Source organism: Myotis daubentonii, chromosome 2, assembly GCF_963259705.1.
Source record: "Myotis daubentonii chromosome 2, mMyoDau2.1, whole genome shotgun sequence".
NCBI classification, from domain to species: domain Eukaryota; kingdom Metazoa; phylum Chordata; class Mammalia; order Chiroptera; family Vespertilionidae; genus Myotis; species Myotis daubentonii.
Window position 1 is genome coordinate 13,387,433 of NC_081841.1, and position 15,458 is coordinate 13,402,890.

General features: G+C 40.3%; 1 protein-coding gene across 3 annotated transcripts in view; it reads left to right on the top strand.

Moving 5' to 3' along the window:
- SLC41A2 (solute carrier family 41 member 2) overlaps nt 1–15,458 on the top strand; it is an 83,737-nt gene that overhangs the window by 15,575 nt on the left and 52,704 nt on the right. For all 3 annotated transcript variants that reach the window (XM_059681789.1, XM_059681788.1, XM_059681787.1), the window contains exons 2-3: nt 9,215–9,940; nt 13,179–13,286. In XM_059681789.1, coding sequence (XP_059537772.1) covers nt 9,386–9,940; nt 13,179–13,286 — 663 coding nt within the window. In that variant the 5' untranslated portion in view covers nt 9,215–9,385. The remainder of the gene's footprint in view (nt 1–9,214; nt 9,941–13,178; nt 13,287–15,458) is intronic.

Here is a 15,458-nt window from a genome sequence, read left to right on the forward strand (position 1 = left end):
GAAGAATGTATTAGGGGTAAAAGTATGAAAGTATACTTCTGTATAAGTTCTGAGTAATAATTTCTACTCATTTGAAATGCTGAGGAACTCTATCTAGTTTCTAAATTTAGGTATTTCAGATTATTAAGTACCAGAGAAAAACAGTAGGGAAATGTTTTATTATTCTTATGTTCACTATCTTTTATACAGTGTGTTGCGTCAGTTTATAAAAACAATGCCTACAAGAAATATTGGTTTCAAAAAAAAGAATTATAAAACCAGTACCAAAGAAAATAAAAGTAGTATAATGTTAAGTTTAATAAATTGATCATAGATTTGACTTTCAGGTTTAGCTGTAAATTTCCTTGCTGCTAGTGTTAAAAAAAAGGGGTTGGGGTTGGGGGCTCAATCTTTATTACAGAAAAATAAAAATACCAGTTTTTAGTAGCATGGCTTTCTGTAGCTATAATTTCTAAATAAGGATTCAAGAGGAGGTGTTGTGTTCTTAGTGGTTGTTTGCAGGAAATGAATGTCAATTACATGTCAATTATAGGAGCAAGTTATTAAATGTTGGGTAGTTTTTAAAAAAAAATTAGATACAGGTAAGCAATGTTTAAGATAGAATAAAGGGAAATCTACTTTTTTGTTGTTATTTAAAAGCAGTTTCTCAACTTCAAAACAGAGTTTTCTGATTGGACAACTCCTTTGATATCCAGCCATTCATTGAGTTGTTTCAAACAAACTGATCTTTCCGGCAAGTGTTTGCTGCCTGTATTCTTTTTAAAAAAATCTATTTTTGTACTGCTATCAATTGAACTAGAATACCTAGTTAAATGAACTTTTTTTTTCCCACATGTTTCAGTTGATTGGTTTGATAGGGGCTAGATATAAATCTAACAGATGGCACTTGGCAGGATCAACTGTACTTTGTTTATGGAATACATTTAGTTCCAGGACACACACCATATTTACTCTGTCAACATTTTCTCAATAAGTGGAAATGGTGTAACTGTAGATTGTAGTTTTGTTGATTCATTGTCTTGTGTTTTTTTTAAAAATGTATCTTTCTTCCAAACAAAGCATTCTTTTAAAACTTATTATTATTTTAGCCGAAACCGGTTTGGCTCAGTGGATAGAGCGTCGGCCTGTGGACTGAAAGGTCCCGGGTTCGATTCCGGTCAAGGGCATGTACCTGGGTTGCGGGCACATCCCCGGTGGGAGATGTGCAGGAGGCAGCTGATCGGTGTTTCTCTCTCATCAATGTTTCTAACTCTCTATCTCTCTCCCTTCCTCTCTGTAAAAAATCAATAAAATATATTTTTTAAAAAAAACAAACAAAAAAAAACCTTATTATTATTTTAAAGTGGAGTTGTGATTCTGAGAACAAAATCATTTGTTCTGGGTCTGGCTTCTTTTGAAAAATTATTTGTGCTAATTGAGGATTTATGATACAGAAGGTTTATTAAACCCACAGATGATTTCTCTGGCTTTACATGAATTCTTTGCAAATATTTGGCTGTCTTTTAGGTATATCGAAACTGCAGGATTGCTAAATTTCATGGCATCAGCCTTTTGTGTAGGGTGGGCAATCCTAGAAATGAGTGATGGATTTATGGAATCAGCTTGCTTTTGTATGTCAGTAGCCGAATCATGTCAATAACTTTCCAAGCTTTTGTCTTTGTTAGAAAACATTAAGACCACCAATTTCACGTCAATCCAGAGTGACTGAAATGGCAGTTAATTGCCTTTTCACTTTTCTCCCATTTTTAACTTGTTAAGAAAGTTTTACATCACTACCTGTTAGCGAAGTGAAACCTATGTGAGTGCTTGAATTCAGTGCAAGTTGACAGCTTCCAGTTTAAGCCAAAGAAGTCAAGGTTTTTTAAAGAAGCTGACTCTGTGCTGGCCGGGTTGCTCGTTGGTTAGAGCACTGTCCCAATATCGCCAAGATTTCAGATTTGGTATCTGGTCAGCGCACATAGAAAAATCAGCCAATGAATTCATGGATATGTAGAACAACAAATCGATGTCTTCCTCCTGCCCCCCACCCTTACTCTCTCTCTCAAATTAATTTTTTAAAAAAGTAAACTGTATTTCAGCCAACAAAAAAGGAATGGAGATACTTCCATTCCACGTTAGAAGTGAGCCTTTTAGTTAGGAAGGACAGTATTTGTGAGGTAGGATTTCGTATATTTCAGTTTCCAAGCACTTTTAAATGGCTGAACAATGATAAAAATTATAGGATAAGGTAAATGACTATAACTCAGCTGTGCTTGGAGCCATTTGAGACTTAGACCTCATAAGGTTTGTGGGCCAGTTCTTGACTGGGCCTACCTTCATTCTTTAGAATTGCTACCCTGGGATAGATAGTTCCATTTTCTTGGGTAGCTAGAGGAAATGGGCAGAAGACATCCACACCCCTGTTTTTTTCCTGGTCATACGTTCTTAAGGATACCATGACTTACATCTCTGCCCAGCAGCAACAGTATATTTAGAGTTCAGGAGATTTCTTTTACATCACCATATTGATTTTTAACTTTTGAGGTTCAAGTGATCTATTAAATATCACAGGAAGAAAGATCTCACCTGTGCTATGTGAGAATTGGCAGTGGAAGACCAAATGGACACCTTTTTTTTTTTTAATCGTCACCTGAAGATATGTTTTATTGATTTTAGAGCGAGGAAGAGGGAGAGAGAAACACTGATGTGAGAGAGAAACATTCATCTGTTGCCTCCTGTTTGTGGCCGGACCAGTATTGAACCCTTAACCTAGGTATGTCCCCTGACTAGAAATTGAACCGACAACCTTTTTGGTGTTTGGGACAGCGCTCCAGTGAGCCACTCAGCCAGGGCTAGATGCCTTTCTTTAAAAACAAAACAAAACTAAACAAAAATACCTCTTTTTTAAAACCGTGATAGGAAAATTGCTAGCCGTATTTTGAGCACTTAATTTTGACTGTGCTTTCCTCTCTGTACCCTTAATCCTGCATTTTTTTTCTTTTTAATCCTACATTAATTTGGATAGATTTCTTTGAGGTAATATACTTTTATGACCTATTGAACAGGTGAAAGTTCTTGAGTGTTGGGAACCATTTGGTACAAAGTGTAGAAGTAGGAAAGCTGAATAAAACAAATTTGAAACTTGGGAAGAGTAAGAGAATAATTTAGCTGGCTTAGGTAATCTAGTAGAAAACCATTGAGTCAGTATGAAATAATTAGTAACCAAAAATAAGCAATGCAAGGAGCTCAGTGGATGAGAATGATGAAATCAAGGGGCTAACAATGAGAAATGATTTTAATAATAGCTGTAGGGCTAGCTCAAATGGAGAGAGTTCTTTAATATGATTCCATAGTCAAGGGCCATGACCTGCAGAAATGGGGCTAGGCTGTCCTCATGGGTTCTGAAGACTTCTCAAGGGAGAAGGGTGTGACAATGAGGTCATGGCAGGGCGGCCGAAAGCGTTGTCAGAGTGAACACGAGAAAACCGAAGGGATGATTACGGTAAGAGCTGTTTGGCATATGTGCTGAGTGGTGATCTGATGGTAAATTCTTCAGGAAAAGGGATAAGAAATGCAAAAGCTGAGGAGTTCAGATGATGAAACTGATATCTAAAAAGCTTTTAAAAATAGCTTTTGCTTGAATAGAAGGATTTAATCATTGAGAGAAATTGGTGAGGTTGGGATCTTTAAAATGAAAATAGTTGAAGAAAACTAAGGAGTCATAAAGTCAACTTGCTATTTGAGTGCTGCAAAAAGCAAGTTAAATAGACATGATCCTTCTTATCAAACCTGTTATACAATTATGCGGTTAAGTACTTACTGGCTAGTAGTCAAACGAATATACCAATGTTCTTTCTTTCTTTTTTTAATAAAACACGGAAATAATTTGCATAATATAAGTTAAGGTCTAGTTTTGTTTGGTATGATCTCCCTGAAAGCTATTTTAACTGAGCATATATTACATCCCGTTTGGGAACTCGCTACATTTCAGTAATAAACAGAAACATAGAAGATGTGTTCAAAAAGAAAATGAAAGGAACAGAATGCACACTTGCAGAGGGGCAAAAGTAAGAATACGTAATAGTCACAGTTAGACTTCTAGGTTATTTTGTGTGTGTACACATGTATGTGACAGTACTGTGGTTTTATGTTTATTTATATGAATCTAAAATACCCACCTGATCAACAACTTTTGTGATTTTTTTTCTAAGTGTGATAATTGCTAGTAATACATTACATAAAAGCCTTTTTATTGTTATGGGAAGATAGCAAAGTATTAAACTCCCATATACTGCATTCAGTAATCCGGCATGATGTAGGCCTGCTCACTCACAGCTCTGCTGGATTTTTGAGGTGATTTAACCTTTGCAATGAAACAGAATGCCTACTCGAGCACAGTGGGCAGGTTTCCTCCGAGATACCACTTCAGTAAATCAACACACATACCACACACTTCTTTTTCTTTTCTTTTAAAAATAAGGAATTTTAGTAGTAATGTCTTTTTGTTTTTGTAACCAAATTGAATTCATAAGAAGTGAAGCATTAGTATTTTCCTTTAAGTCAGTGGTTCCCTGACACATCTCTGTAGCCCAGTGCTGGCCCATGACAAAACTTTCATAGGGAATATGGAGTTTTAAAAATAAATTTAAATGTATTCCATGGAAAGGCTATCTTTTTGTCTGAGATTTTGTCCTATCTACATTTTTTGTGTTAAAATATAAACTTAATTTTAGAGAAAGATTTAAAAAATATTTTTTGATTATGTGTACACATACTTTTTCAGGTGTATTGACACATAATTGATATATATCTCTGTATGAGTTTCAAGTGGTCCATGGTGTGCACCTGTAGTAAGAAAACTTCTACCAAAGTGCGTTGTTAAAAAAAAAAAAAAAAGCTATTTTTATAGAAACACCATTCAGACCAGCTTAATCAATGAAGGGGTTTTATTGGCTCATGTGATTGGGAAAATCAGGGGTGGGATGGGCTTCGAATATGAAATAGAGGTTCTGATGATATTGTCAGGACCCTGTCATCATGGCCTCGCTCTGGCTCTCCTGTGGATCTTCTATGTAGATGGGCTCTCCTGCAAGTGGCAGTGCTGGTGGTGTGGCAGAGGGGACCTTTGGGGAGGAAGACTTAGTGACTGCTTTGGAATGATGTTATCCCAAAGCGAAGTGAGAAAACTCCCAGAGGCCTTCCCCTCTTAGCCCTGTACGTCATTCATTCTTTGTTAAATTAACTCTTCCCTTCATTGTGATTATCACAAAGTATCTCATTTCTTTGCACACCTGATTGTTTTTCCTCAGGACTGTTGTTAATCATGTAATCTAGCCGGCACTCAGCAGAGAATAATCCAACAAACCTATGAAACTCCAGGGGAGGACTCAGGTCCTGCTCAAGCCACCTGTCAGCATGTGGTCTGGAGGGTAGGGAACTGTGGTTGACAGACCTACCAGAACCTCGCGGACTAGGGCAGCGGTTCTCAGCCTGTGGGTCGCGACCCCTTTGGCGGTCCAACGGTCGGCAAACGAGCCACATGCGGCTCTTTGGCCCCTTGAGTGTGGCTCTTCCACAAAATACCACGTGCAGGCGCGCACGTACAGTGCGATTGAAACTTCGTGGCCCATGCGCAGAAGTCGGTATTTTGTGGAAGAGCCACACTCAGTGGGCCAAAGAGCCGCATGTGGCTCGTGAGCCGCAGTTTGCCGACCACTGGCCTAAGACCATCCTGCATATCAGATATTTACATTACGATTCATAACAGTAGCAACATTACAGTTACGAAGTAGCAACGAAAATAATGTTATGGTTGGGTCACAACATGAGGAACTGTATTTAAAGGGCGAGAAGGTTGAGAACCACTGGACTAGGGGAAGGACGGTTTCACACAGGAAATGGAGATGCCATTAGCTAAAAAAACTGGGGAAAGATGCTGAGCAAACAACAGAAATACATGCCCATCATTTGTGCTTTATGTTCTTTAAACATAGTCTCATATTTTACCCGACTGCCCAGGCTGCTGGGTGAGATGATGCGCGCTCTGCAGTACACGAGGGTGTGTGGCTGAGGGGATGGAGTGGGCTGAGCTGCAGCCCAGGGCTCCACTCACAAGCTTCCTTTTTCCGGGAAGCACTCTGGTTTTGACGTGACACAAAGGCTCTGTATGGTTTCTGTGCACAGCGGCCCTGGTGCAGTACTTATCTCCCCATCTAACCACAATAGCTTATGCTGAAGTAAGAATACTAGCAATAGGAACAAAAGTATGAACTGGACGTGTCTCTGCATCTGGATCCCAAAGGCCAACCCAGTGTAGACCCTGTGCTTAGCCATGTCCTGCACTGTTCTCAGAGAGATGACTCAGTCTTGGGAAATTCCTCCTTTCCTTTCCTTCCCTTCCCTCCATCTTTCTGTTGGTCAAGTTTCCCAAGAGCGCATTTGGAGCTTTCTGAATTTTAGGGTGACTGAATGGCGATACCGGGACTGCCACCCTTCTTTCTGGCTCATCTCCATTTCTCTGCATTTCCATGTTGATCGAGCTGATAATTCTGCTTCCTGAAGAAGAAGGAACTGCCTGTATTCATCACTTGCCCTTCAGTGAAAACGATTTGTCTGAAAGCTCAATCTCTTTGAGGTGTGTTTTATGTTTTGTCTGATTAAATATACTTTGGAGGCAATGAAATGCTCATTTTAAAAAAAAGAGGTGAGTGGGTTGAAGGAAAAGAAACTCAATCTGACTCATTTCGGGCTGCCGGGAATCTCCGAAGTCCCAGACATGCAGCCTGGCCTCTCATTACGCGGAGGTTCTCCGGCAGCAGCCCAGCCTTATTTATCTCGCTTTCTGGGGCTGCTTGGTTTCTTCTCTGCTTCCCCCGGACGTTGTTTCCATTCATCTGATTTTCTCTAAACACTGACTTACTGTGTGTGCCCATCAATTTGCAGGTGGCCCAAACTGGCAACTGGTATTTAATCTACTCATTGGATTATCAGTGCAAGATCACAGGAAGCTTGCACCGACATCACCTGGGGAGCTTAAAAGGAAATATTTATAGGGCTCAGACATAGAATTCTCAGTGAGTAGGTATGGGGTCCTAGAATCTGTATTTTAAGAATGTTTCCCGCCCTGACCGGTTTGGCTCAGTGGATAGAGTGTCGGCCTGCGGACTGAAGGGTCCCAGGTTCGATTCTGGTCAAGGGCATGTATCTTGGTTGCAGGCACATCCCTAGTGGGTGGTGTGCAGGAGGCAGCTGATCGATGTTTCTCTCTCATCGATGTTTCTAACTCTCTATCCCTCTCCCTTCCTCTCTGTAAAAAATCAATAAAATATATATTTTTTAAAAAAGAATGTTTCCCAGTAGGACTATCCAGGTGCCTCCAAAATCACAAGAGGGGAAGAAGGAAAGGGAGGGAATGATGATATAGATGAGCACGCCTTAGCATCCACTTGTCCCCTATCCAAGGAGAAGAGATGGATATTCTAAGGCATTGAAAGCAAATGTTGAAGAATACAATAATTTTCCTTAAAGGCAGCAGTACCAACAACAACAGTTCTTCGTCTAAATTGATGGGTGGGCAGTCCATTCAGGCGGTGGGGCCATCTGTCCCTTATCAAGTCAGTGCCAGTTTCCTGAGAAACACCCAAGGCCCTTAGAGCCATTGTGATAGATAGCTTTGACAGCATTTGCAGCTGTTCAAATAGGCTCTCTACCCGGGCAGGTGGGTATGATCTTGCAGCCTCAGTGCCCATCAGTCTAGAACTAGCAATAGTAAGTATGTGTTTGTGTCTTAGTTCAAAGTCTGTGAGAGAATCTGGTCACTGGCCAGCCGATCAGGGGCCCACTCTGGAATTGTGTGTCAGAGCAGACTTTGAGAAGGGCATTAAGTGGTAAGTGTATTACAACGAGTTTTCTTTTAGTTGGCTTGCAAAATAGAGGGTTAAGTGAATATTTGTGATCCCTTTTCATTTTGGTTTTCCCCTAGATAACGGAGGGATTATATTCCTACTAGAGGCCTGGTGCACGAAATTCATGCACTGGGTGAGGTGGGGGGTGTCCCTCAGCCCAGCCTGCGCCCTTTAGCAGTCCGGGAGCCCTCGGGGGATGTCTGACTGACAGCTTAGGGAAGTGAGCCTAAGCCGTCAGTCGGACATCCTTAGCACTGCCGTGGAGGCGGGAGAGGCTGCTGTCACCACCGCTGCACTTGCCAGCCATGAGCCTGGCTTCTGGCTGAGCGGCGCTCCCCCTGTGGGAGTGCCCTGACCACTATGTATATTAAGATACAAATAAAGTGCCCAGCCAGAATGGCTCAGTGGTTTAGCGTCAACCTACGAACCAGGAGGTTATGGTTTGATTCTCAGTCAGGGCACATGCCCTGGTTGTGGGCTGTCATGTAGGAGGCAGCCGATCAATGATTCTCTCTCATCATTGATGTTTCTATCTCTCTCTCTCTTCCTCTTCCTTACTCTCTGAAATCAATAAAAACATATTTTTAAAAATATATAAATAAACTAACATGGTTTATTATTTAATGTGTTTAAAATATATGATCATATGCCTTACCTTTTATTGTGTACTGACATTTGTAAAGTGTTGTAGCAGTTTGATTCTGAGATCACCCTATAGTAATGGAAGCTATCACTTGATTTAATAAATTTGTCCACTGTATAACTTCAGGGACAGTTGAAGACATTACATAGGTATTAGTTACATAGAATATGCAAAGTTAAGAAAATTTATAACTGAGATTGAGCACAGAAAATAGCTCTGTAGTATATTTCTGCAGACAAAGCAGTTATATGGCACAAAGCAATTATATGGCACAAAGCAGTTATATGGCACAAAGCAATTATATGGCACAAAGCAGTTATGTGTTAAGTCCAGGAAGTATAATGTATCTTAGGGCTGGTTTAAGAACATAGGTGTTTTATTTTTTTAAGGCAAAAGGATTTATTGTGAGGGTTTTAAAGCAAACTCAGCACACAAAGTGGTGAGAAATGCAGCGTGGTGGCTCAAATTAAACCTTTAACATCAGAACTCGGTTTAAAATGAAAGCTTTGTGCTTGACAGTTTCATGAACAGGGACGAAAGATTAAAACTTATTTATAAAATGGGGCTAATAATACCTTTCTGGTGGCAATGGTGTGAGGATAGTGTTTTATATCTTTAATTATGAAAACCTTAAGTATCCACATAGTTCATCTGCTTTTTAAAAATTACCTTATCCTTTCTTTTCCAGATTCCATCCCTGTGTGGAACATCTGAACAACTTTTATTAGTGGAAACATTATTTTGCTACAAAATGAATTCAGCATCTTAATTGAAACCAGCATCTGTGTGGTTCTGATTCATCTGCTATGGTTTATGAAGCTTCAGATCTAAGGAGTACAGGGTCTTTTGCGATGACAATATGACTAATAGTAAAGGAAGATCTGTTACTAATAAAACAAGTGGTGGTCCAAGCAGTGGAGGAGGTTTCGTAGACTGGACTTTAAGCTTACATACAGTTCAATCTGATAAGTTTTTAAACTTATTGTTGAGTATGGTTCCAGTAATTTACCAGAAGAACCCGGAAGACAGGCACAAAAAAGCGAACGGCATTTGGCAAGAGGGGTTATCAGCTGTGGCACAGACGTTTGGTACCAGATCTGAGCCACACGTGGAGTATCACAGAGTCCCGGAGCCGTCTTTCCATGGCAATAATGGGCACACGCCGCCCAGCTATAGCCCCAAGTACGACGACTACGCCAACTACAATTACTGTGACGGAGGGGAAGCCTCCGAAACGACCGCCATGCTACAAGCTGAGGAAAGGCCCAGTGACGGCGAGGACGATGTCATCGTGGAAGCAAACCCGAAGCTGCCGAAGGAATCCAGCGGCATCATGGCCCTGCAGATCCTCGTGCCATTTCTGCTAGCTGGCTTTGGAACCGTCTCTGCCGGCATGGTTTTGGATATAGTCCAAGTAGGTTTTCGTCTTTAACTTAACTGTCTTTGTTGTTCCAGGTGCTTTATGCAGGCTACGCATCTCAGACACTTACCTTTAGATTTCAGTTGTCCCATAGTAGAATGAACTGACGCTGACTCTGGATAGAGACTTTGCTCTTTGTAGGTGTTTTCTTGTTTGTTTTCCTCCAGAAGTTCTAAGAGAATAGTCTCATTCTGACCAGGACGTGAGTCTTCATAAAGTTTTACAATAATAAAGTTGGCTTTGAACAATATAGAGCAGTGATGGCGAACCTTTTGAGCTCGGCGTGTCAGCATTTTGAAAAACCCTAACTTAACTCCGGTGCCATGTCACATACAGAACTTTTTTGATATTTGCAACCATAGTAAAACAGATTTATATTTTTGATATTTATATATTTAAATGCCATTTAACAAAGAAAAATCAACCAAAAAAATGAGTTCGCGTGTCACCTCTGACACACGTGTCATAGGTTCGCCGTCACTGATATAGAGTGTTAAACAAAAGATAAAAAGTCTTCCGTATTCCTCACCTCCAGCCCCAACTCTCGTAACCTCTGGAGGTCACCTCATTCCGAGTTTGTTGTACCTGCTTGCAGACTTTTTTCTGTGCACATGTATATACACATTTGTGCAGAGGTGTTGTTTTTTCCAAACATCAAAGTGAAATGCTGTATATATATATTTTTCTGGAACTTATTGTCATTGCTTAATATTACATCTGGGACACCTTTCCACGTTAGTAACAGAGATATTCTGCGTTTCCAAGTGAGCGCTTGATGTTCCATTGTATGTCTACACCAGAATTTACTTACTCATCCCCCACGCTGGTGCTATCATAAATATCCTTATAGACGTGTCTTTAGACTCTTTATAATACCATTTTCATCAGATAGCTTTTTGTGTTACTTTTAGTAAGTTTTTGTTTTATTTTAGCCATTATATCCCTAGCAGTGTCGTTATTATCTGTTGTTATTGATCATCATCATCATCACCACCACGGCCACACCATCATCTTTGAATGGTGCATCTCCCCACTAGCACAGCAGAATCCTTAACCCATCGTGAAACAGGGACAAGAACATGTTTGTTAGCTTTTGACAGGGTAAGGGATCCAGGATGCTACTGGAGTCCCAGTGCTGTTTTCGGCCCATCTTTAATTGCAAGGGAGGGCTTTCCTTGAAAAGCCTTTGAACGAGGGTTTTACCAGAGACTGATCTGAGTAAACATTTCCTAAACTCTCTTTCGGCCCTCGTTCTACACCTGTTTAGAACAGCCTCAAGGGAAACTTTGGGGACAAAGTGAGTTTTTCTTTAATTTAGCTGATGGATTTAAATTTTTTTCCTCATCTGTCTTGGTATTAATGATGGCTGTGTTCTTGATTATTTTTTGGCATAAATTAATATGCTTAGTTTATAAAGTCTCTTACTGGGACAGTCACCTCTTAATAGCATTTGTAAAATAGCACTTTGTGTTAAGTCATTTGTATCGTCTTTTCAGTTCATAAAGTACTTTAATATGTGTTACTTTCATTATCATGGCATTTCCCAAAGGTCTAGACCAGCTGTGGGCAAACTACGGCCCACGGGCCGGATGCGGCCCGTATGAAATGAATAAAACTATTGAAAAAAAAGACCGTACCCTTTTATGTAATGATGTTTACTTTGAATTTATATTGGTTCACACAAACACTCCATCCATGCTTTTGTTCCGGCCCTCCAGTCCAGTTTAAGAACCCATTGTGGCCCTCAAGTCAAAAAGTTTGCCCACCCCTGGTCTAGACAGAGCAGATAGTATCTGCATTTCATGGATGAAGAAATTGAGATCTGAAAGATACAGGCCTCATCCAGGATCACACAGCCAGGTTATGAAAGATCCAGGCCTAGAATCATAACTCTAATTTCCAAGTTAGTGCCCTTCTATGATCCTACTAGAGGCCCGATGCACGAAATTCATGCAAGGGGCTCGGCCTCCGCCACGATGGCGGCTGCCTGGGCCCCTGCCTGCTGCAGTGGCTGGGGGACTCTGCCTCAGCCGCCGCCGCCGCTGTGGTGGCTGCCTCCTCTGCCTTGGCCCCCACCTGCCACGGCGGCCGCCTCGGCCCTCACAGCCCCTGCTTCATCTGGAAGGACGTCTGGTCTAATTAGCATATTATGCTTTTATTATTATAGATGCCCTGCAACCTTTTTGCTTCAAAACCTCAAATTGGGACCAGAACATGGATGACTCAGAACTCCTGAGGTCAATTCTGAGTCTCATTTTTTAAAAAATATATTTTATTGATTTTTTACACAGAGGAAGGGAGAGGGATAGAGAGTTAGAAACATCGATGAGAGAGAAACATCGATCAGCTACTTCCTGCACACCCCCTACTGGGGATGTGCCTGCAACCAAGGTACATGCTCTTGACCGGAATCGAACCTGGGACCCTTCAGTCCACAGGCTGACGCTCTATCCACTGAGCCAAACCGGTTAGGGCCTGAGTCTCATTTTTTGACCTTGGGAAAATCATTTAACATCTCTGAATCTTTATTTCTTCACTAGAGGCCCAGTGCATGACATTTGTGCACTTTGGGGAGGGTGGATCCCTCAGCCCAGCCTGTGCCCTTTGGCAGACGGGAGCCCTCAGGGGATGTCTGACTGACGGCTAAGCAACAGTTGGACATCCTTAGTATTGCCACAGAGGCACTAGGGGGCAGCTCCTGCATTGAGCGTCTGCCCCCTGGTGGTCAGTGCGTGTCATAGTGACTGGTTGTTCCACTGTTCGATCAATTTGCATATTATCCTTTTATTATATAGGATTTGTGAAATTAGATAATAATATTAATGTAGTTTTCCTGTGGGGTGGTTGTAATTAGTGTTGGAACCAAGATTCAGACCTACGTTACCTGGTTCTTGAGTCTGTGCTCTTAAGCATGAGTTACACTAACTTTTGCCATCAAAAAGGGATAAAGTAAACTTTAAGGGTGGAGTGTGTAGCAAGCTAGATGTATTTTGGGATGTAGTGACTATCAGCTATCACTCCCAACTCTAACTGGAGCTTCTAAAGTAACTCAAGGCTTCAGAGTGATGGAGAACGGGGTTAAGCTAAATGTTCACTTATTAAATGACCCGTGTTGTCATTCAAAATGCAAATGCAACGTTGGAAAAAAGGCTGAGATTTTTTAGTAATGTCTTTGTTCTGAAATGTATTTTTTTTTAAGTGTCAGCAAATTCTATTTTTGTTTTCCTTACAGCACTGGGAGGTGTTCAAAAAAGTAACCGAAGTTTTCATTTTAGTTCCTGCACTACTTGGTCTCAAAGGGAACTTGGAAATGACATTGGCATCTAGATTATCCACTGCAGTAAGTTTTTTCCTGCCTCAAAGTATGTATGTTGCCTATGCTGTTTCCATCTGTTATGGAGAACCTGTATCAGGAAACATTTTTTTCCCTGTCTGTTTGATACATTTCTAGACCTCAGGGCTATGCTAAGTAATTCTGCTTGATAGGACACCCGGAGTGTCCTCTGGGTTGTCTGATCTGAAAATGACAGGCCCTCCTTATCCCGAGAAGCAGTCGTATACAGCAATATGCGTGCGTTATGTTTTCAGAACTGGTGGATCACCTCAGTAGAACCAAACCCAAGAGGCTTTTTGGCAGAAGAGAGTAAAGAAGAGGTCTTGAAAAACAAAAGTGGCAGCCTTTAAGGGAGAAGGAGGTTATTGGGATGAGAATTAAAAGGTGGCTTTCGTTTCATTGTCTTGGAAAATGAACTTTGTTCTGATAAATATAGTTAAGCATACAAGCATTATGCAACTTGGTAACTTCGCAGAAAAGTGGAAATTTTGGCTGGCTTACCTCCAAAAGAAAATATTTCTAAAAGCAACATTCACACGCATTATCCAGCATTCGTTTCTATTCAAATAATAGATTAAACATTAGTTTTGAAATAGGCCATAGTGTAGGGAATATGGTTAAAAAAGGAATATGCTGCAAATTAAATGTTGTTTAATTTGATCACGTTACCATTAAAACTGAATAAAGGTGAGTCCACTCTTTCTTAAAACAAAAAAAGGTTTTTATTGATTTCAGAGGGAGGAAGGAAGAGGGAGAGATAGAAACCTCAAGGATGAGAGGGAGAGATCAGAACATTAATGATTGATCAGCTGCCTCCTACATAAGCCACACTGGTCGGGCTGAATTTACTGTTTTTTAATTTGAACTTTAGTTGTTTTGGCATCTGTATTTTATATTAGGTATTTTCCTCAAACGTCTGGTCATGTCTGTTTGTGTGTTCATATTTAAGAGAGAACTCCTAAGCTGATTAGGAGCTTAGTGTATCAGTCGTAGCCTTCACTGCAGAGTGATCTAGTTGGGCCTTTCTTTCTTTTTTTTAGTGTTGAATAATTCAAATAATTTTATTTTCTAAATCCAACTTTCGTACAAAAGCAAAACATGAATGTGCAGACTCACGTTTACATGACAACCAAATTATGAGTTATTTGTACAGAAAACGTTATATCTAACTGATCAGAAAATATGCTAATATTCTTCTTTTTAAAGAAGACCAACACGTTAACACATTGCGTACCACATAGAAATCTCTAAGACATATGCCAGGGAGCACACGTTTTTGGGCAAACTGCACGTTATTTAAATCATCATAATGCACTTTAGGTGTTGTTTTTCAATAATTATAACATTTTTATTTACAAAAACAATTAAACAAAGTTCCTAGTACTTTTTTAACGTATGGTACTGCGTAAAACATTTTCCTCTATAAAGAGGGACCAAACAAAATTTACATAAGTATCTAGATTCGCTCCTTTTTCCATGGGCGTGAAAAACAAGAACACTCGTGAGCAGTCCTTAACAGATGGCGCGCGAAACACGCGAAAACTCCTGAGCAGTACTAAGTGTGTTTTAATAATTTACTTGTCAGGTTCCATTAACATTGTCCTACCCTTGACTTTCTTATTATTTTTAATTTATTTTTTATTTTTCAGTTTTAACTATGTAGCAGTTCTTAATTTATCTTTTAAAAATGGTTTTGCCAGGAATAGGATACTAAAACAGTCCATTGTTAAAACAGAGTGCTCAGTCTCTTGTAGCATAAACATTCTTAGGGAATGAGCACTATTCTAATGATACTTAGTTGTCTGGTTCCTCCTCCAATTTTTATTTTTTATTTTTATTGCTTAAAGTTTTACATAGGTCTTCTTTTACCCCAATTGACCTCCCCCCCCTCCCCAGCCGTTCCCACCCCAGGCAAGCCCCCACCGCCCCAGTGTCTGTGTCCATTGGTTATGCTAATATGCATGCATACAAGTCCTTTGGTAGTTTGGCCTTTCTTTGGGGAGGCAGGGTGACATTGCTGCCTTCCATAGGTCAAGGATTGTGTCACTGATCATAAGATATTTGAGTCATAAACTGAAGGAATTATTCAGTTCTCCAAGCAATTAAGACACCATAGACTTGATGCATAATCCGTGTTTTCTTAGCTTGTTGCCATGAGCCACTACTTTTTCCAGGTAC